Source organism: Xiphophorus hellerii, chromosome 21 (assembly GCF_003331165.1).
Source record: "Xiphophorus hellerii strain 12219 chromosome 21, Xiphophorus_hellerii-4.1, whole genome shotgun sequence".
NCBI lineage: Eukaryota > Metazoa > Chordata > Actinopteri > Cyprinodontiformes > Poeciliidae > Xiphophorus > Xiphophorus hellerii.
In genome coordinates this window covers 20,455,263-20,478,519 of record NC_045692.1, presented here as the reverse complement: position 1 = coordinate 20,478,519, position 23,257 = coordinate 20,455,263, and the positions used below count along the sequence as shown (strand labels likewise).

Below are 23,257 nucleotides of genomic sequence, written 5' to 3'. Positions count from 1 at the left end.
TTCTTAAGCTTTAACCACAAACTTTAATGTACTTTATTAGGATTTTATGGGATAATCCAACACAAAGTAGTGCATACTTGTAAAGTGGAAGCAAAACAAGTGAAACAAACTGAAAAATAAAACTAAGTGTGATGTAAATAATTTAAATAAAAAAATTTATAGAAAATAAGCATACACATAGAAATAAGTTACTCATCCAATTAAACGACTATCAATTAATTAATTACTCACTTACAATGACACCAACACTGCAAAAACACACAATCTTTAGTCTCTACTGCAAACATCTTAGTAAGTGTGAACATAACTAAATTAAAAGTAACTTATCAGCAAACATAGAAGCTTGTTTAAAATAAATAATTCAAAAATTCTAGTACCATTGGCAGATTATTTAACTTACAACATGGATCAATTGTCTTGATAGAAGTAAATTTATCTGATAATGGAAGTGGAACTTTTTCACCAGTTTTAAGGAATTATTTACTTAAAACAAGCCTCTATATGTTGCTGAAGAGATACTTGTAAGTTAGGTTTGTTTTAATTCAAGTGTAATAAGATATTTGCAGTAGAAACGACAGTAAAATTACTTGGTAAGATTTTGTGTTTTTGCAGTGAGCCTGAATGTAAACATAGGAAAATAGATTTAGATCCTTACAATTAGCATCAGAGTCTTTATTGCACCATAAATATGCTCACAACACAACTATAATCAATAATTATCAATACCGACTGATATGAAACGCTTTTATTGTGTTAGGTTTTTCAGTCATATCGACAAAGAACGGGATTTTAATTTGTTCTCAGAGGAAAAGGAAACTGTGTTTGCTCTGCTGAAGGTGAACAGGCCTTTCCTTTCAGAAAACACCACTTTTCAAACCTTACACAATTTTGAGTTTTCCGAGGCAAACAAACACGGCGGTGCCCTCTGCTAATGTCTGGATGTTTCTCTATAAACGGCTTTGTGAGCCGAGCTATTAGACCAGCTCGAATTCATTATGTTTTCTTGCCTGGAGCTCTGTTAGCTCGCAGTGTCTCCTTTGTGTTCCCAGTTTCCACTCTAGCACACTGTCCATTTTGTTGACAAGTATACTTCCCTAAAAAGAAAAAAGAAAAACATTTCCTAGCGAGGAACGGCTCTACAAAGCGCTCATAAATTAAACCCTGCGAGTGCTCAGGTGTGAACAAGGTGAGAGCGATAAGGAGCCGGTGGAGTTAATGAGGCACTAATGACTGCACACAACAACAACGCGGCGCTACAGACAACAGCAACGTTAGCGCAGAATCATGACACACATTAGGACGGCGGCAGAAAGCGGCACATTTCCTTCGCTGTTCCAAAGACCCAGATAAAGACTCAGCCCAGCCTCTAGTGTATGATTTATCAGTGGTTTGTGTGATTTGGGTCATCACTATTGAGGTTGACTACTATATATACACATGCACAACCTGGGGGTGTGCAGGAAGTCTGCTAACCACCAGGCAACCGCCCTGAAAACAACTCTTTGTTTTATTTAACTTGAGCTATAAAACTTTAGGATGTAAAACTCTGCAGGTTATAAAAGAAAATTTTATTTATTTTCCAGGTACATAGCATCATTTCATAGCACAATCAAGTAACTATGTCACCTTAAATTTTTATAAAAATGCTACATATGTCAAATATGACTTAAAATTTTTTACTTTGTACATTAATGCCTGGAAATTGGGCCTCTGTCTCTTTAAGAAGCTTCTGTTCTCTCTGAGACTCCGCCTTCAGGAAGTCATTACAACATGGCTCCTCTATTAACCCTTTAATGTTTTCACCAGCGTTTCACTGAAGTAGCTCGTATAAGATGTGAAGTTCCACCGGATGCTAATTGTTGCCGGCTAGTCTGAAGGCGCTGAGTTGGGGGAGGAGCTTGGTCCACCCAGGCCTTTTGCACAGCTGAATGGTTGCCATGGAGACTAAACGTGTGAAAGTATCAAAGCATCATTCCTCCAGGTATGTTTTTAATGAGGGAATAACATTATAAACAAGATTAAAAAACAAAAAATTGTTATAAATTAGGAATTTACAACTAATATTTGATGTGTATTAATGATTTTAATGATGGCATTTGACGATATGTAATGTTTATTTGTTTTTACCATGTAAAGCACCTTCTTGCCGTTGCTGAAATGTGCAAATAAGCTTGAATTGAATTAAAAATAAATATTTTTTTAGTAATCATAACTAATAAATTGATTGATTTTTGGAGAGGGTGTCCTTTCACTTTCAAAATCCACTCATATGGACCCAGGATTTATGGATTCTGGGTCAAACTTTTGTGTATTTTGAGTTAGAATCTAATCAAAGTTAGGTAATTTCTGTAGAAAAAGCTAAATGCTGAAGTTTTGAAGCTACAAGTGAGGCATTTCCAGCAGCTATGAAACTGTATTGCTGCTTTTTAGACTTTAAATTTTATAAACTTTATAAAGTAAAGTTAAAAGCTCATTACTGTGCTTTTAATGAGCACAGTAAAGAAAAGGAACGAACCGAAGAAAACAAAGTCAGCGCAGTTATTACTCTGGCTGGAATAAAGGAACAGTTCCAGTTCCTGCATTTTGTAGCCATCAGCAAAATATATGACATAAAACTCCTCCGTGTGAATAATTAATGTTTTGTGTATGCAGTCCAAAGATGCACACGTTGAGTTCAGCTCCCGAATTCAGATGAAATGACGGTGAAGTAAAAATATGTAAGGAGACCTGAAAGTCTGTGGTTATTTTGTACATGGAAAGGTTGCAGAATGTTTCCCTGCAGACACCTGCGCTCTCCCCGAGAGCTCGGATAACCAGTAGTCAGACGGATAAAAGCTCAATTTTCCAAGTATTATAGAATAAAAAATAATTCAAATTAAAAGATAAATTCCAAGATTAAAAGAAAAAATTAATCCACATATGTTAAACAATTTTATTGTTTTTGTTGTGACACCAATTGATTATGTTCAGTGTTTTGTCTTTATTTTGAATGTAACCATTTTAATGTCTACTTGTTTGTTTGTTTTTTATATAGTTTTGTTACTGTTATTTGTTTTGTAGATCAATGTCCTTTTTGCTTTTTGCTAGTTTGTAATGTTTGTTGTATATACACTAACTGGAGAATAGTTTTACTCAAGTAAAAGTAAAAAAGTATTTTATTAAAAGTCTACTCAAGTGCTGAGTAACTCATCAAATTATCAATCATTTAATATTTAAAAATTACATCATCAGACAAATCAAAATATAAGGTTAAGTGGAATCTTTTTGTATTTTAAGGACAAAAATGACAATAATTTACATAATTAACAAAAAAAAAAAAAAAAAATCAGGCAAAAGAAAATGTTTCCAAATCAGTTTCTTTCAATCAAAAAACTTATGAAACTTTAACAAAAACTGCAGGTGTGTCTGTGTCTGGTGAATTTCTGGTTAAAACATGTTTGTAATTCATTTAGTGGGTAGAAAATCCAGAATTTTTACTCAAGAGTAGCGATACTTTGTAATAAAATTACTCGAGTAAAAGTCAAAACACTCCTAAAAGTACACACTTTCAAAATAGTTACTCAAGTAGATGTAATAGAGTAAATGTAACTAGTTACTACCCAGTGCTGGCACTGATGCATTAACTGGATATTTGCTTTGTGTTGTTGCAGCATTTCAGGAGACTGACGCGGTTTGCACAAGTCTGTCTTGGGAGTCTCAATGTCACTTTGCCACCTCCAGTTGCATCATGGGATGCGTGCGACGCTTGCGTGCTCAGCTAAACGGGTGCGTGCGCGATTCGCGTGGGCGTCTGTGTGAGTCCGCGGCACGTCCGCGTGCGCCCGAGGTCGAGATGGCCCGAGGACCGGTGTGGGTGTCTGGCATTTCAAGAGCCGGTGTCGAAGACCTTTAGCTCTGTATCTGACGTTTGTGTGCTGCAGGCGGGAGATCGTGTCGAGTCAGGAATACAAGAGGAGACACAAAGAAAAGGGTAAAGAGTAAAAGAGACAGACAGGGAGAGAGAGGCATGGAGAGGGCAGGAGAAAAGGCTCTGAAATGAAAACATATTTCCAAGCAGCAGGAGACGAGTCTGCTTCTTTTTATATCTGAGCTCTGATGGTGAAAGGATTTATTCTTTATGATCACATATAGGCTGCAGCTGAGGGCTCTCTTTGTATTACATCAGGGTGAAATTCAATCGACAGTATAACATTTCTTAAATTCTTACAAAATACACTGAAATATTTATGCAAAAAATCATAAATCTTAAAGATTTTTGCATCAGATTAATAATTCGTTGAGTTTCCGAAGGCAGTTTGGCTTTAATGAAACTGAAAGGCTTTTAACAGCAATGAAGTTAAAGCATTCATTATAAGAAAGATACAAACTCTTTATTTCTTATTGCTGTCTGGCAGTAAATGAGAGTAAACTTTTCCCATTTCAGGTCAATGAAAAGGCTAAAATAATAAGACTTTTCCTTACAATCTCACAATATTTGATTTTAATAGCGGCTCACCTGTGTAAAATTATGAAAATAAATAAATTAAATAAAATAAATCTGCTAAAATGTTAAGATATTTGTCTTGGGCTGGACAATATGGCCGAAAAACATTTCATGATATAAACATTTAATACCAGACAACAATAATTAGTGGTACGTTTTTTGTTTTAGATATCTTTAAATACTGTCATACTGGTTTCCTGTTTTATATTTACTCACCGCTGTTGTTTTTTATTTCTAATCAGGTGGCAAAACCTTAAACTGCTGCTGCGCCAGCTGCTCAGCAGGTTGTTGCTAGGTAACCAAAGAATGAGTGAGTTGCTAGGTAACCAAAGAGTGAGTGAGTTAGTGTATTTCCTCAAGCTTAGTGATTAAAGAACATTATGTGGAAATATTGAAACAATATCTAAAGACATCACCCAGGAAGTTAAAGGTTGAATGTAAGTACGTTTTGCCAAATGGTGAATAACCCCAAGAATACTTCTTCAATTTTTATAGTGTTGTTAGAATATTAGGCATTTAATTGACCTTAGTAAACTGTATTCAACATCTCCAGTTTCAGAAAAAAGGATTCAAATTATATTTGAATATTCCAAAACCCAATTTTGTAACTGAAATTGTTACATTTACAGTTATAATGTTTATTTTCCACTGTCAATTGAAATATAACTAAATGTATATATTTTGTGCTGCATAGCTATACATTTTGCTGCATAATGCAAATGTTGTACTGAATTAGACTATTTAATAATTGATAAATACAATCCCTAGTTTTAAATTCACCTGGATATGTTGCCTAAGAAGCTTGAAGCCTTAAATACTGATTTGATCTCTGACCTGAACTGTAAATGTATCAAAACTGTTTCCAACCAGCATCCGCTCGCTCTTAAGCTGCTAGAAAATATAAACGTAGAAACCAGAGGAGGTATAACCTGTCCAGCCACGCCAGCAGGCTCTTGGCAGCGGTGATGAGGTCAACCACGGAGGTCAGCAGGTCGTTGGGGAGCCGCCGCGAGCTCCTGCTCTCCAACTGGCTGCTCCGCCGGCGGCTGGAGATGAAGTTCTGTAGGTTCTTGGCCGAGGCGCCCAGCTTGTGAGCGAGAGTCCTGACGCTCTCGGTCTCCAGACCCGAATTCTGGAGGCAAAGACGGATAAATATGCAGACCAGGGAGCGAAAACAGTTAAAAACAAGCGCTTCTTCTCTTTACATGTTCTAAAGGTGATCTATTAGCCAAAATATGCTGGAATTCTGCTGGGGTTGCTAGGTAACGGGGCTGGAAATCCACTGGGGTTGCTAGGTAACGGGGCTGGGCTGAGCAGAGGGTTGCTAGGTAACTGCGCAGTGCTCTTCGAATGTGACTCAATAATCGGGAGGTTTCAAACAACTGTATACAAATTTAAATTCATTTTAAATTTAAATAACTAAAAGAATTTCATAAATTCAATCCAACAGTTTTGGAGTTTAATTCGATTTAATGTACAATTATATTTAACAACTTCAAAGTTAGGATTTTATCACTAAAGTCCACCAAAGTGATTTAAATTTAGCCGTTTCACCATAATAAATCCTGAAAAACTGACGTATATATTTAATTAAATTCAACTAGATAAAACATTAGATTTGTTCCTTTCTGAACTATAAATAAAAAACATGTATAAATTTGAAAAAAAACCCCTCAAATCTACGAGGAAAAGAGAGAAAAAAAAGAGTTAAAAAAAAAGAAAATTATCTGAAAGTTTTTGAAATCGCTCGTTTTCCAGACACCAAAAAACATCTGTGAGGGTTTTTTTTTTGATCGCTTGGGCTGTTTTTAGAAGCAGTTGAGACTAAAATGGAAGTACAAACGTGCAAAATTAGAATTTTGCACAGTTTTGCTAAAATGTGTTGTTTTGATAGATGTGGCCAACATCATGATTCTGAATGACTAAACTGGGCTGAATCATTAAAGAGAGCAGGTTAAGAAGTCAAAACTGTGATTATGAGGATGACATTTAGATTCCTCTGATAAAACCCCTGCTTTTTTTTAACCTTTGTAACCTTCTGGCTGCAAATGACAACAGATTTATTAATTTGTAAATCCATTAATGGGATGGAAATAGTTCATTCTGGTTGGTATTTAATTGTTAAAACAAAGCAACTCGCCATTTCTTTGCTTTAGGTACCCTTGGGAAATCTAAAGAAAAGGAAGCAGGATACGAACAATTTACTCCCGGCTAGTTGTTGCTTTGTGCACTGAAGCAGAGCGGCATATTTTACAGCCTGATATGAGGCAGGAAAAGCAGAGAAACACTCACCAGAGCACAGAGCAGGTCCACGGCCTCCAGGATGAGCTCCTGGTGTCCGATCCGAGACACGCCCAGCTCCTCCAGTTCGGCGTGGCTGATCCTTAGCAGCCGCTCCCCGGACACACCCGCCCGCTCAAACACACCCACATACTGCTGCAAGCAGTCATCCAGACCTGAAACATAAACACACACAGAGCTGCTGTAGATGTTTGACTCTAAAATCACAAATCAGATCAAGAGAGAAATAAAAATAAAGAGTCAAACTTCATCAGTAATCTGCTGGTGCTCACAGTTTTCCAATGCGCTTTAAACTTTATGTCAATGCAGATGATTAAGAGAAGCAACATTGTAGAAAGCATTAAAAAATTATTGTTTTAAACTTTACATTTACTAGTGCTGTCAGTCAGTTAAGAAATTCACATTAGATTAATCACTGGCACTGTCATCAATCACAATTAATTGCTATGTCTAACTTTGTAAGCGTGAAATATAAACATGCTCTCCCGCCTGGATCGGATCAGGTAGGCGGGTGCGACGTCATGACGTTGTGCTGCGCTGCAGACATCACCGTCACTGGGTTGTCATATAAAAACAACACCTTTTATATTGGTGAGTTATTTTGACAGAATGGCCGAATATTAAACTTTGCAGTTAATATCGATAAAGATACCATGCCGATCGTGCATCCCTAGTTCCAGCTGTTTTCTGGACGTTTGTTCCAGATTTATGGTGAGTAGAAGCTGAATGCTGAGAGATCTTCAGTGATTTATAAACTAACAGTATGTTAAAGTCTACTTTCTCAGTGGAAGGATTTTAAAACTGCGGTAATGTGCTCTATCTTCCTGGTGTTAGTCAGAACACCAGCTGCAGCTTTCTGATTGATGTTTTAAGTAGACTTTTAAAGACACAAACTGTTGCACTAATCAATTTGTGACCAAGCTTGTGACCATCCTGAGAACGAGAACGAGGTAAATTAGTGCACTCCTTTGCACTAATTTACTCCCATCCATTACTGCCTTATTTTATCTTATTTCTTCAACTTTCAATCATCTAATGACGCCTAGTGAATCAGTAGCAGAATAAAATGTCATGAAATGAGGATTCTTAAATGATCACACTCCTGTTCAATCAACAAATGCATTTTGATTGAAAATGTAGCAGAAAAAAAAATCAAGTCAGCTTCATATTATACTCCAAGTATCTCCTTCCTGTTATGAAATATTTAAAGAAACCATAATACAGTTAATTATTATTAGAGAAATGATGGGCTGTAGTCGTTGCAGGGGGCTCTCATCCTAACAGCTCTTATTCTGCCCAACGTGGTAATTTTGCCCCCCAGCCCACATTGCAAACATATGGCAGGACTCCAGACTTTCACTGGTGGTTCCCCTCATCGAGCTGCGCCTGCAGGGAGAGCGGATCGCTCCACACAGGAAGAGGCAGTTTCACTGCTGCTTGTTCCCGTAATACAACAGCTGCTGTGTCGTGTTTTACTGACGCTTTTTCTGTGGTTGCAGATTTGTATGCTTCCTGCAGAAGATCAAAGAGATTTCAGCAGGAACTTTGTGGCGGTTTTGGGTTTGTTCTCACATCCAAAATGGCACGAAAAACACAGGTAATAAACAGTTTTTGTGCTTTTTTCCACCACACTATTTTACTTTAAACTGAACAGCACTGCTGTTCAGTTGTGTATGTTTTACACAACAAGGTTCTTGTAAAAACATACTTTCAAAAAGTATTCACACCTCCCGAATTGTCTCACATTTACCTCAAAGTTTGTTTTATAATTGGGCTTTATGTGATAAAAGGTAGGAAAATGATGCCTGTTTTTCCAATTTCTTTACATAAAAATGCAAAAAGGGAGGTGTCAGTTAACCCAGCATAATTCTGCCATCACCATGTTTCATAGTGTGGATTTGAGGTTTGGATGTAGTTTTGGCACAAAACTATTTGTGCCTTTTAACAGTGAACTTGAAGTTACACAGAGAAATACTATAATTTTGCAGATTTGATCCAGTTATTTTTTACATTTGCTCCAATTGATCAAAAACAAATGGTGCAAAACAAACTGTGTATCAAGAAAGACTCTAATACAAATACATACAGAAACATGTCAGGCAGAAACAAAACTACTGTTACACAAACATATTTTTCCATCATATTGGTTGTTTTTACACAATCAGTGAATTCAACTGCATGAAACCACTGATATGAGTCACAAATGCCACTTTCCAAACCAAACTACTTTTGTCACGACAACATTGGAGCAAAATCTGTGACTTGACAATAATTTGTTTTCCCCAACAGTGACTGGAAATACCACCATGCTAAGAACTGTCAGAGTGACCAAAATGTTCCACCAACTCCTTAAAAGATGTAGGAGCTTGTCTTAATAAGTCCTTAATATTGGTGAAAAAGTGATATTTCCACTAGCAGTTTATTTAACTTATAACAAGACATTTTTCCCATGTTATAAGCCAGAGGAACTAGAGCTTTTCCGTCACTTTTTCAAAAAAAATGATGCACTAGAAGCCAGACAAAAATACATGGTAAGATGTTGTGTTTTTGTAGTGTAAAGGTCTCAATTATTGTTTTATTTATGTTCATCAATATGTGTAAGATGTGAGAATTCAGACTTTTTTCCCTCAGAATTCAGTATTTATTTTTTTTAGAATTCTGATCAAAATGAAATGAAATCAGACTTATCTAACGCTTTACTAGGACGCTGAAAGACACTTTACATAAAATCAGTCATTCCCATTCACGCACACATTCGCATACTGAAAAAAGTCACAATTTTCAAGATTCAAAAGTCAAAATTCTGAGAAAAAAGTCAGAATTTATTTATTTATTTTTTTCCGTACAAAATGACCCAAAACAAACGCTGAACCTTAAACAAGAGTCAGGACGCTGGAACCAAAGCAAGGAGCAACTGAGCAATAACGGAGCAATCAAGCCGCTTAAGACTTCACTCTCTGCTGGATTGCGTAACATCTGTGAGAACGTGTGGGACGATCGTTGGCCTTCCACAGCGAGAGTGTGTGTTAGTGTGTGTGGATGCATTAAGTGTTTGTTCCTGCGTCTGGCCAGCAACGTCTGCTGAGTCAAAGGAAAGCAGATCAAGACAGAGCGGCTCAGCTGCAGCCCCTTGCTCCCAAAACAATGAACGCATCCAGCGTCTAACCGATCAACAAACAGGCAACTGCAAACACACACACACACACGCACGCACACACACACGCCAGACTCAGAGGAAGGAGCATTGATTTCCCTCGCTTCAAGTCCCAGCTTTATAACACAGTCATCTATCATAACCACACTAACAAAGATCGGGAGGAAAGAAAGGCGGAGGAAGGAAGGATGAGGAAAAGAAAAAGAGCATGAAGAGGAAAAGCTCAGAAGCAGCTGCTAAATTGCTTTCAAACGCATTTCCTCACACACGCACACACACACCCCTTTGCTCATCTGCGACAAGGAAATACTTTTTTCCTGCCTCTGCACCCTCCATCCGCTGTCACCAAATCTGAAGTCTAAATGAAGCATTCGTCCCAGAGCAGCACATATCAAGAAGAAGAAGAAAATCTACGGGATTCAATCAATCTCAAATTTGAAACACTGACCCTGCAGAAAATGTAAACAAATATGAATTCTGTGGCACTAAGTGAAAAGATACAAATATATTTCAAAAATCCTTATCCTTATAAGAGCCTCAACTAAGAATAAAGAAAAATGTAAAGAGGTTGAACTGGTTTTATTATCTTCCATAGTGAGACCATTTGGAGAAAGCCTGTATTCTTTAAACCAACTGCTTCTAAAAACAGTTGATGTTTTTTGGTGTCTGGAAAATGAGCAGTTTCAAAAACTTCTCAATTGTTAAATCACATTCCATGGCAGGGATGTCAAACCCATTTTCTTTTTGGGCCAAACCAAGGTCATAAAAGCTCTTAAAGGGCCGGTTGTACCAGAAAGTAATGATAAAACCAGTTCACAAACTGTTAAAATATCAATAAATTCTTAAAATTAATTAATATTATTGAACATCTTTTGAGTCCCTCAAGGATGTTGAGATACTTTTTGTGATTTTTTTTGCAATGAAATCAAAGTGTTTGTGGTACTAATTTGAAAATATTTGCGATATTTGAGCTTACTTATGAGGGCAAATGCAACTTTTTATTACCCCAGCCAAGCCCAGCCTATTACCTAGCAACCCAAGCGGATCTCCACCAGTGTTCGGTCAGCCAGTTTTGCCTCTGTGTGCGCTGGACAATGACTGCTGGGTATGGAGTTAAATTTGTTTCACAATGAATTTAACTCCATACATTTGTTGTGTCTAAATAAATATGAACTTGTTTTCTTTGCAGTAGTTGAGGTCTGAAAGCTCTGCATCTTTTTCTTTATTTTGACCATTTCTCATTTTCTGCAAATAAATACAAAGGTTTTGCTTGTAATTTAGGATACATGTTTCCAGTAGTTCATAGAATAAAATAACAATGTTCATCTTACTCAACCATGTACCTATAAGAAGTAAAATCAGAGGAACTGATCATTTTAAGTGGTTTCTTAATTTTTCCCAGAGCTGTATAATTGTTTGCAGCCATTTTCATGTGCGAGTCCACTTTAAATCCAAAGTAAAGCTGAATATAAAGTAAAAAAAGGACCTAAAACAACTAATTGTGAAAAGAACTCAAAAGAACTAAAATTGACTAAACTAAAATCTCATTATATAAGAATGATTTTGTGCACAAAATGTGGTGAACATGTTTAGTCTCGCTCATAGCCCTATCTTAACCTGCTGCAGGTGAGATAAGCTCCACTGTTAACGTCACAAAACTGCACTTGAAGAAATCTGAATTATCTCTTACTTCCACTCTCTGCTTTGACATTTGAGATTGTTCCCAGCTCACCAATTAGTGTTGGGAAAATTTCAATACTGTTTTCGTTCTAATGAGACATCAGTCCCCTGCTCCCCAAACCAACCGCGCTTGTGATGCGACTGTTAGTCGCAGTGGAGAGTTAGCAGAAGTGAAAGAAGCAAAGCTGATTAAAACAATTTCGGCTCTCACAGACAGATCGTTACTCCAGTGGAAAGAGGCAGAGAAGCAGAAGAGGAGGAATGTACAGTACGGCGAAAGTTCAGCGATAATCAGCATCGCTTATCGCTGGCAGTGAGGGCGAGCGTGAATGCCCTGAATACTGAAGAGTCAAATTGTAAGTGGCATCAGCAAGCACACACTCCCACACAATATGCAGCTAAAAAGTGAAGCGCTGCCGTATGGTTTATATACATACACAGTAATGTCATCTCTTTGGGATCCATTTAAAAAGGAAAACATAACCTTTATCAGCTGAAGTCATCCATTATGTTTCCTCAATCTTAAGGAGTTCAGTAGCTATTAACTTTAGTCTTAAAATCATCGCTTTTATTGAACCTCTCTACCCAACTCATGCAACTCACGTTCTTATCTCCTTCTCACAGAACTCATGCATTTTCCGACCCAGTGCAAAACAAATTTAGAAGCGATAGCATCCAGGGGATAAAGAAAGGACCTCCAAAATACAACAGCAGAATAACCGAATAATAGTGCTACGCATCAACAGCCAGTTTTACCAAACAACAGAGAGGAAAACTGAAATTTGCATGAATAAATGGATGCATTCATGTGCCATTGGCATCAATGCATCCATCTTAGGTCATTTTTTTATGGCATTTCGGCTCTGTTGGTTCCCACAGTCTTGCCAAATTGGGTCGTAGTAACAATCTGTTTTAAAAAAAGAAAACTAATGTGGTGTAAGCAGCCAAAAATATTAAGTTCAAATGATTTTTGCACTTCCTTACATTTCTGCTAGACAGATAATCTGCCCAGATATTCATAACACGTTCTGTTTCTCAATAGGTGTTTAATGTAGGAAGCTTATTATTATCAGGTTGCACATCTACATTGTAAACAACCATCAAATGCAAATATAACAGCGTATCAAAGGTTTCTAAAATAGTGTATGTATGAGCCGTTTTATGAATTAAAAGGTATAAAGTATTATGTTTTACAGCAATTGTGGAAAAATTTATGAAACAATGAAATTAAATAAATAACAAATCAGCCTTTCAATTGGTTTTCAAAGCAAATAACTCGATTTAAAACACATTAACATGATTTTCTTTTTTTTAAAAGACAGATATATGCATTATTGATGAGATAAAAACCATCTAGTACATAGTTTTGCTACAAAAATAATTTGTGCAGGAAACTTAAATAAAAACTACAAAGGTAAACAAATGAGATTTTTCATAATTCACAAAAACAAGATGACAAAAATCACTTCAGCCCATAACTACGAAAAATAACTTAGCAGGGAGTAAACAGCCAGACCATCAAGAATAATGGTTGTTTATAAGGTTTAGCAAGTCAGAAAATGTTTTTAACTGAATATAGCTAAACCTGTATGCTTTTTTCTAAGATGAGAATTTTTGACTGCAACAGTTTGAGTATCTTCGTATTTATTTAAAAAATTACAATATATCTGGATGCTGCTAGAATTTTAGGATTAACTTGATGAATTAAAGGTCATCTTGGATCATCAGACAGCTTTTAAATGTGTCCATGGAGTGCTGTTGTGCTAAGTCTCCAGTATACTGGTTTGAGAGAATGTATGTAGTTTTGCTAGCAACTTTTTTTAAAATTTCTTTGTTGATTTTAAAGTTGTTTTGCTGGAATATTATAAAATTAAGTCTAAATGTTTTTTTTCTGAAATGTGTCTGTGTTTTCTCCTGCACAGTATTTTAGACGTCTAGAAACGTTAATACTTTTATATGTGTACAGAATATAATATATATTTTATATATATTTTAATATATATAAATTACACATAATAAAGAAAAAATAAAATAAACAATTGCCTGTTTGACAGTATGATAGGGTTTTGTAATAAAAAGCATGAATGCACATATAAATTATGCAAACTCCACATGAAATGCAACAAAATTTATAATTGTCTACCTGATGATTTAATCACAACACTGACGGATGAGTTGGTCCAACTTCTTCAGATTTTTGTTTTTAGAAAATGTTTGTGTTCAGACTATTCAGTTTAATAATTATTATGTTTAAGGAAAATCATTGTCTTTATCTTGTTTTGCTATGAAGCATGTTTTGTTTTTCGTTCAGCGGTAATTCAGATATTTTTCTAATTAGTTGAGTTGCTCGTGCGCTTAAAGCTGCAGAAAAATTGCGCTCACTACGAGAACTCCTACTGTAGAAAAAAAACAGGCTTTTTTCCACCCATGTTTTTTATAAATTGACAGAAAATCACTGTAGATGTCAGTGTGGGTTTGTTGTGTAATGAGCCAGCGCAGTCATATGCTCGTACCTGCATTTCAGTACGTCCATGTGTGCGCGAGACTGAAATCATGCGTGTGCTTGTGTTGGACTGTTAGAAAAAGCATGATTCATAACTGACTCACATACTTAACTCCCACAGTAGCACACTTTTCACAACAGCAGGCGAGCCAAACTCCCACAAACACCCTCTTTCTCTCTATCATACGCACGGCTAATAAAATCAGATTTTGCACTCACTCCAGAGATGTTCACGACTCTGATAAAAGAACCAGGCCCTCCCAGTCGGGTTATGTGTCATCTGGTCCAAGCGCTGTAAAGCTCCAGTAACATCAAAAGTTAGAGCAGCAGCTCTATCTGCTTCTCTCATTTTGGATAGACATAAGGTTGAAAAGCTGCAGCTCTTAGAAAACAACCTTCAATTTTAAACGTGTCAGATTATACAGAAGAGGATTAGGGCCACTGAGAAAAAATAATTATTCTGACTTCAATCTCAGAGTCCTGATTTTTATATCAAAATTCTGAGAGAAAAAAGTCAAAATTCTGAGATTAATGTAAAAAAAATGGCTCTAATCCTCTTCCGTAAGATCAAATCCCACAATTGTTTGAAAATGTTCTTACTATTAAAACAAAATACTCAGTAGTACTAGAATAAAAAACAAAAAAACAAATTTTCCCAATCCCAAATCTGCAAATTTGACTTTTTGCAGGGAAGTCAACATACATCATAAATTATTTGCAACTCTTTTCAAGATTTCAAACCTTTAGTGCCTCTAGTAGTTATTAAGTTCTGTTCTTGGTAGAACAGACATATTAAATACCAATTTTCCAAAAAGGTATTTTTACGTTTTTGGAAAAATATTCACAAAACACACATTTTTCCAATGGCATATGTGTATATTTAAATTTTTAGGACGCATTTGTATGTATGTATTCAAATGTATTGGTACATTTTGTGTTGGCAAAAACACAAAATCTTACGAAATAATTTTGGTCTGGTTTCTAGTGCAAATTTTTTATTTAGTTGAAATGAGACAAACTAACTTAAAACTATTTTTTAGCAATATAGAGAGGTTTGTTTTAAGTAAATAATTCCTTAATATTAATAAAAAAGTTACTTGTTCTTTTGGCAGATAAATTAACTTATAACTTGGGAAAATGTCTTATTAGTTAAATAATCTGCCGATAGAACAAGTACGTTTTCATCAATATCAAGGAATTATTTACTTAAAACAAGCTCTTATTTCTTGCTAAAAAATTACTTGAAAGTTAGTTTTGTCTTATTTTAAGTTTATTAAAATATTTGAACTAGAACTTAGAACAAAAATACTTGGTAAGATTTTGTGTTTTTTAAGTATTTATTGAAGCTTTCATTGAACAAAAACTGGAGGAAACAGTAAAACGTATCACGGTAAACGATAAAATAAATGCCTGAATTAAAGTGATTTAAAAGAAAAACATTTATCTTTTAATAGCAAATTTAAAAAGCACAAAATCACAGTTCGAGCTACAGCCTGACAGGTTTTCAGTGTAGCTGACATAAATGTATTACTTTTATTTAAGCATAAAACGTTTTGCTAAGTTAAATTGATTCTGGTTGCTAGGCGGATTCCCTTTCACAGCCTGTCAGAAAGCAGCAGAAAAATCAGAGTCCATATTTGCTAAATGGCAGCTATTTAATATTCCTGTGGCAGCAGACGGGTTCCAGTCTGTTCAGAGGGTCGGAGCCGACAGAGCGGCTCTGTGGCCGAGAAAGGCAGGGCTCTCAAAATGGCCATCATCTGTCTTATTATTTATGAAACAATCAGCGACCTAAACATATGGCACTGTAATATTTGATAGATTGATGTCATGACATGAGTTTGACTCATTTTGAGTTTAAATCTAAACATGTTATTACCGCAGCAGCCTAAAATACGAGCAATTTGGACAATCTAGCAAAGACAACGGTTCCGATTGTTGCCAGTTACATATTTTGTACCATGCATCATAATTTTCAAGTCGGAAAATCTGCCAAGTCCTCGTCTTAGTTATGTTTCCAAACAAAATCCATATTTAATTCAATACAAGGTGGAGAAAACAACTCTGATCCTCTGTAAACAAGCGGATTAAAAAACTGAAACTAAATTAAATCCGTCACCAAATGCAACACTATCTTAATGCATACACTTCAAAGTGTTGCAAATTAAACTGAAGTAGTAACCCGGAACATGCGAGTACGTCTTTAGGTCTTCAGGTAAACAATACTCCAGAAAACACATGAATAAACGGACTCTGATGTAAGCTAAGGCTGCATTCACACTTGTCCTGTTTAGTCCGCTTTAATCGAACTCTAGTTCGTTCGCACAGAAAGTTTGTTTTGTGTGAATGCATAATCGAACTCAAAAAAGCTAACTTGTGTTAACCTACAAACCTTGGTCTTGGTTTGGTTGAAGTGAACTCTGGTTTCAATGTATATGTGGATGCCAAGTGGAAAAGCAGGGCATTGTGGGTAAATACAACCAAAACAAACGCAATAGCCTATTGCATTTGCCATTTCTGGAGTTGTGCTCAGTGTCTTCTTCATTGGTTTCATGTTGCTTCCTTCAGTGGTTCTTGGTGCAGTGCCACCACAGGTGTGGAGGGGAAGAAGTTTTCAAAAGGTTTGGTTTGTTTGACAAAGCTGTGTGAAAGCAAACTGCAGCAGCTGAGAATGCAACAAATCTGGTTCCCAAATAACAGGATCTACCAGACTATCAAGTGTGAAAACACGGTAAGACCTTATCTATTACAGCTTTTAAACTCCTGTGGATTAGAAGAAATCCCGAATGCTGTTACTATCACTCAGTCTGATTCCTCCTGCGGCATGAAGTGTCATCAAACGCCGTTACGCCTTTTTCACTGCTGATTTTCAAGTCTGGCGGTGAAATTCACCCAAAGGGAAATGAGGTGAAATTCTGCCCGGATCACAGCGTGAACAGATGACAGCGCAGGAAAATTCCTGGCATTCCCATCAGAGCGCTGTTAGAAAGCCTCGCTGGTGTAACATTGCTGCACCGAGTCGACGCTGTGGCGACCCTTTGGCCCACAACGCCTGCCGCATACAGACCGTACATGTTACTGTACACACATATGTAACAGAGTTTTATTTTTAACAATTTTATAGATGTGAAGTTCAATCAAGGTTTAAGAAAAGGTAGAACCATATTTATCCAGACTTTTCCTGAAAAGTCAACTTTTATTTCTTGTTTACCGTGGCTAAATGGAGCAAGTATTTGAATTAAATTGACCCAAATTCTGTTATTATTACTGAAAATAAAGTCAATCAAGCCCAAAAGAAACTGAAAACCACACGTCTTTATTTTAATACATCAAACATATAAAATCTAAAATGGTGTATTAGGGTCATTGTAGAGAAAAAAAACTGGAGTAAATTTCCACCAAAAAATCCTCAGAAATCTTGAGATTAATCTCAGAAATTTTCTAGAACAAACATGGAAATTTTAGAGTTTCAAATGTCAATTTATTTTTTACTTTGAAACCCAAAAATTTCAACAATTTTTTAAGAAGATTTGTGAGATTAATCACTAGTGTTTGGTAGAAATTTACCTCTACCTTTTATTTATGTATTTGTTTATAATGGTGCTCATACACTGTTGTAAAAATCCCTTTCAAGTTTTGGAACTACAAAAAATGACCATTTAGAAAAACTTAAAAATAAAAAAAATGGAGCTACTTTATGTTGGGTTGTTTTGGCCTGCGACTACTTTTGAGTCGACAATTTTGGCCCACATGACAAACAGTTTGGACCAAAACTAGACCAAAATTACTTGGTGCAATTTTGTGTTTTTGCAGTGTGAAAGTTAGAAGGGTTAAACACACACATGCAGTACGGTGTATCACGATACCCGCCGTCGCCATGGACACACCCCAACCCAGCGTGTTGGAATACCAAACCGAGGCGAGCCACGTTTCTGAGCGGGCTTCGGCGTGTGTGTGTTGGTTCAAATGTCCGAGGATTCGGGCACGGCCTTCTGTTTGGAGCCAGCATGCGAGTCTGTCAGCTGTTGAGCACAGACGGGCCAAGACCGGCAGCCCACCACCCACCCAGACACCCGTATATACATGCCCAGTGACAGCGGCCAACAAAGATCCCCGCTGTAAACAGAGCCTCACACCACCTGCATTTTATTGGTGTGTTTGAGTTAAAGGACCCCCTGACCTGCTTTTTATGCAACCAGCAGACATGATGAGTAACAAGTGTTTGTCATTTGTCACAGATTTTTTTTTGTTTTTCTTTTTTTTCTTTTAGAGAGTGTGTGTCCCGCTTTTTTTTTTTTTTTTCTTTCTGCGCCTCAAAAAACAAAATGCAATGACAACAGTTAAGGAGAAGAAATGCAAACAAAGTTAAAATGCTTATTGATAATCTGAAACAAAAATGTTTTCAAATCAAAATCGAATCAAATTTTGTCTGTATAACAAATTTCTATGGAGGACCAAAACTGACATAGTTTAAAAAAAAAAAAAAAAATTATTTCTTGACAAAAACACATGTCTGAGGAAAATGAAAATAAAAAATATATACATTTCTCTTTTTATTTTTAATGATGTCAGTTTTGGTCTTCCATAAAGGTATTCCATAAGGCATTTCAACCATAAAAGCCTTGTAGAAATCAAAATAAGTTACAACTATTTTGAATAATTAAGTGAGATAATGTTTTCGCAATTTTGCAATGTGTTGTGAATTGGCACTATAAAAATGAACTGAATTAATTGAAATAGCCCACTTAAGCCTATAGGCTCGGAGAGTATTATTCAGTATCAGTCAGTGTTAATCAGCAAAGAGGCTTATGGTGACTTTGGAGCAGTTGCAGAGATCCACAAATTAAAAATTCAAAAATACTTTATTGATCTCAAAGAGAAATTAAATGTTGTTGTAACTCATATTAATTCAGATTCTCAAACAGTTACTGTAGATTGTGATTTTGTTGGCAGGAAAAATTTCCTGTAGAAGTCTGTATTACAGCGATTACAGACTGCTATGCCTCTGACTGAAGACACTGTTTCTGAGAAAATGATATGACAAATGCATATGTGTATATATATATATATATATATATATATATATATATATAAAAATTCCCTTCTCACCCACCGCGGGTGGTTCTTATCCTTCTGAGCTCGGGTCCTCTACCAGAGGCCTGGGAGCTTGAGGGTTCTGCGCAGTATCTTGGCTGTGCCAAGGATTGCACATTTCTGGACTGAGATGTCTGATGTTGTTCCTGGGATCTGTTGTAGCCATTGGTCCAGTTTGGGGGTGACTGCCCCGAGGGCCCCGATGACCACAGGCACCACTGTGGTCTTATATATATATATATATATATATATATATATATATATATTCTTTTTCTTTCAATAAAGAATAATGTATAAAAAGAAAAAAAGAAAAGAATGGTGGATTAAATAAGTTCATACTTCTGCTTAGCTCCTTTTCAAACAGCTATAAAAATTATACTACAGTATTTAGATTGTGAATGTGGATACACTTGAAATAAATGAACAAACTAAATTAAACTAAAAAAGTCTCCTTTAACAAAAGGAGGCAACACAAAAAACAAATTACCCTAAACATATCACTAAAGCTTGGATGAAAATGTATTACAATGGCCTACTCAAAGTCCAGGCCTAAAATAAATTGAAAATGTGTGACTTGAAAACTAGATTCAGACAGCCATAGGAATGTAAACTTATCCGTTTTTAAAGTTTAAATGAGCCACAAGTTGACTTTAAAACCTAACTGCTTGTGCAAACCGGACCAGAAAGTTTATCTAATCATAAATGACCTTCATATTTTCTCCCTTTAAGCCCAACTGAACGCATATCACTCTGCTAATGGAGCTGGTGCTTAAAGCATCGGCTTGACGGTAAAGAGTTGGCAGCTGGTTTGAGCCCAGATAATAAATGGGATTAATGTATTAGTCCTTAGAGCTGGTAGGGCCGACGGGGATGCCTGGCGGATGTGGAGCCAAAATCAGTTTCCACCAGCAATCGTAATGTGTCGCGATAATTCATGACTATTAACACGAAAGATAAATGAAGAGGAGCCAAAAAAACTGATCATAAAGACAAACGTCTTTTTAAAGGACTGAGACTGAAACAATGTCGTATTTTTTATTTTGCACTACCTGATGACAAACGTGTCAAACACAAGGCCCAGGAGCCAAATTTGGCCCGCCGTAGCTTTTCATGTGGCCTCTAGACTCCAGAGGAACGTATGAATAAAACCTTCAAGATAACAGTTATGTGCTTAAATATTATTTTATTAATCAGTTCAAAGTGGTTTTTATCTCTTTACTGTCAAATTACATCAGTCAATACTTCCAGTTTTACTACGATCATGTAAATTCACGTAAAATTAAGAAATCATTTTTTGTGCTAATGCGTAATTGTGAGTTTATTGAAAATTTTCCCAAAATAAAATCAAGTTATGCCAACTCCCACCTGCAGGTGGCAGTATATTTTACTAATACACTTCTGCCTCTGCCCTTTGTTGATGTCAAGTTCTAGTCTGACTGATGATTTGCAAATAATAAAGTCACATTTACCATCATACATAAGTGCAAATATTGCAAAATTCCTTGCAAATATTTTTAAATTAGCAATTTATTGCAAAAAGCTACAACATAGAACCTTCAAGATAACAGTTGTATGTTTAAATATTATTTTATCAATCAAATTAAAGTGTTTTTTATTTGTTTACTGTCAAATTACATTGGTCAATGCTTCCAGTTTAACTATGGCTGTGTAAATTCACTAAATCCACAAATCATGTTAGTTTTTGTGCTAATGCATAATTGTGAATCTACTGAAAATCTTCCATTTTCCATGAAAATGGTCAAAAACATCGGTTTCAAGTGATGCCAACTCCCACCTGCAGGTGGCAGTATTTTTAACTTCTACACTACTGTCTTACTTGATGTCATACATAAGTGCAAGTATTGCAAAATTCCTTGCAAATATTTTTAAATTAGCCATTTATCAGAAAAACTGGTGAAATCCTGAAGGCATTAATCGCTGTGAAAAAATGTTAAATATGATAACATTTTAAGAAATGCAGAGACGGTTCTCAGCGTTTATCGGGTTTATCAAAGCATTCTGGTACAACTGGCCTTTTAAGAACATTTGTGATCTTAATGTGGCCCAAAATGAAGGCAAGTTTGACGCCTCTGTTCTAGAAGGTAAGGAAATAAATTGCATTTCCATACAAAAGCCATTTATGTGTGGAAAACTGTTCACCAAGGCCTGAAGGTACAGACCTAATCAGCTTGGCTGCTGAATTATTCATGACTTAATCTCCCGTCTGATCGCTGCCCAATATCACAGAATCCCTCATAAACACTCAACTACATTCCCAGATAAATAATCATGCTTAGGTTAATCTGTGTGCGTATGTATCTTTTGATTTCTACATAATCTTCCAGCCTGAGAAAGATTAGAGTTACGTCTATAAAGGCTGCTTCGTCAGGACTTGATTACTGCATTTATGCGGTGCATTGCAGTAAACTATCCAGGGTGAGCCAAATAATTAAATCTGCTGAACTTTGACCAAAGTTTAAAGCTGCAAACAATAACAAGGTCAAAATTTTAATAATAGCAATAAAAGAAAGAACCTCGGGAAATAATTATATTTTTGAGTGTTTATTCTTCCTGCTAATACACAAGATTGCAAATAGAGATTCAGATTCATAACCTTTAGCTGTATCTGAATGTAACACATGCAAAATGTTAAAAGAGTTTAAATTAGTCATTTGCTTCGGAGCAATTACTTTCCGCCAAACAAGTAATCAATTAAATCTGCCCCTGTGGTGAAACATAGAATTTCTGTCGCAATAAAATACCAGAATTAGGTCCAAATTGCACCGAGTTACCAGCAAAGTTAAATAGAAAGGAGGAGAAAGAGTTTCAGAGACATTAACCAGCCAGAGCACTTTATATCTATATATATATATATATATATATATATATATATATATATATATATACTGTATATTATTCCTTAATATTGATGTGAATCAGCACACTGTGAAAAATATTCAAGTCATCAACAAGGAAATAAAATAGAAAACCATCATACATTATGCAGATGGATGGATGGATGAATGGACGGATGGATGGATGGATGGACGGATGGATGGATGGATGGATGGATGAACCAATCAATGGATGGATGGATGGACAAATGGATGGATTAATGGATGGATGAAAGGATGAACCAATTCACGGATGGATGGATGGATGAATAGATGAACAAACCAACTGATGGATGGATGGATGGATGGATGGATGGATGGATGGATGGATGGATGGATGGCTGGACCAATCAATGGATGGATGGACAAATGGATAGGTGGATGGATGAACAAACCAACTGATGGATGGATCGATGGATTAATGGATGAACCAATCAATGGATGGATGGATGGACAGATGGATGGATTAATGGATGGATGAAAGGATGAACCAATTGATGGATGGATGAATAGATGAACAAACCAACTGATGGATGGATCGATGGATTAATGGATGGATGGATCAGTCCACTTTATTAGGTACGCCAGTTGAATTGCTGGTAAACTCAATCAGCCAATCATGTTGCAGCATTTCAAAGCCTTCAAACACCCAAATGTGGGAATCCAACCTGCTGCACTGAGCAGCTTCCAAACAGGGAATGAAGGGTTGAAGTGCCTTTGAGCAAGACGTGGCTGATGCTAACAGAGAGGCCCGTTTGAATATTTCAGAAACATTTGGTCTGCTGGTTCCTCACACAACCTCACTGACACACAGAGAACCAAAAAACAGAAAATACGTTCAGGCAGGAGGGGAAATTCTCAGCTTTTAAACCACGGTGTCCAAAGTGTGGCGCAGGGGCCATTTGTGACCCTTGGACTGATTTACCATGGCCTCCAACTACAGTTCAAGAATGTTACTAATTAGTTTATTTTTATTCAAGGTGAAATTATTATTGACATAAGTTCTTACAATGGAAAATGTTATTTATAACTTAAAATATTTGTCTTCTTCCAACTCAACTTGTAAAATAAGTAGAAGTATGTCTATGCAGAAAAAAAACATAGTTCAACTTTGTTGCTTTTATTTGATTTGTTAAACTTTTCTAAAT

General features: G+C 36.2%; 1 protein-coding gene across 2 annotated transcripts in view; it reads right to left on the bottom strand.

Annotated features, from left to right (window-relative positions):
• The window catches only part of cnksr2a (connector enhancer of kinase suppressor of Ras 2a), a 62,461-nt gene that overhangs the window by 37,027 nt on the left and 2,177 nt on the right, over positions 1 to 23,257 (bottom strand). For both annotated transcript variants that reach the window (XM_032551344.1, XM_032551343.1), the window contains exons 2-3: positions 6,776 to 6,939; positions 5,413 to 5,615 (exon numbers count right to left, since the gene is read on the bottom strand). In XM_032551344.1, the coding sequence (XP_032407235.1) occupies positions 5,413 to 5,615; positions 6,776 to 6,939 (367 nt within the window). The remainder of the gene's footprint in view (positions 1 to 5,412; positions 5,616 to 6,775; positions 6,940 to 23,257) is intronic.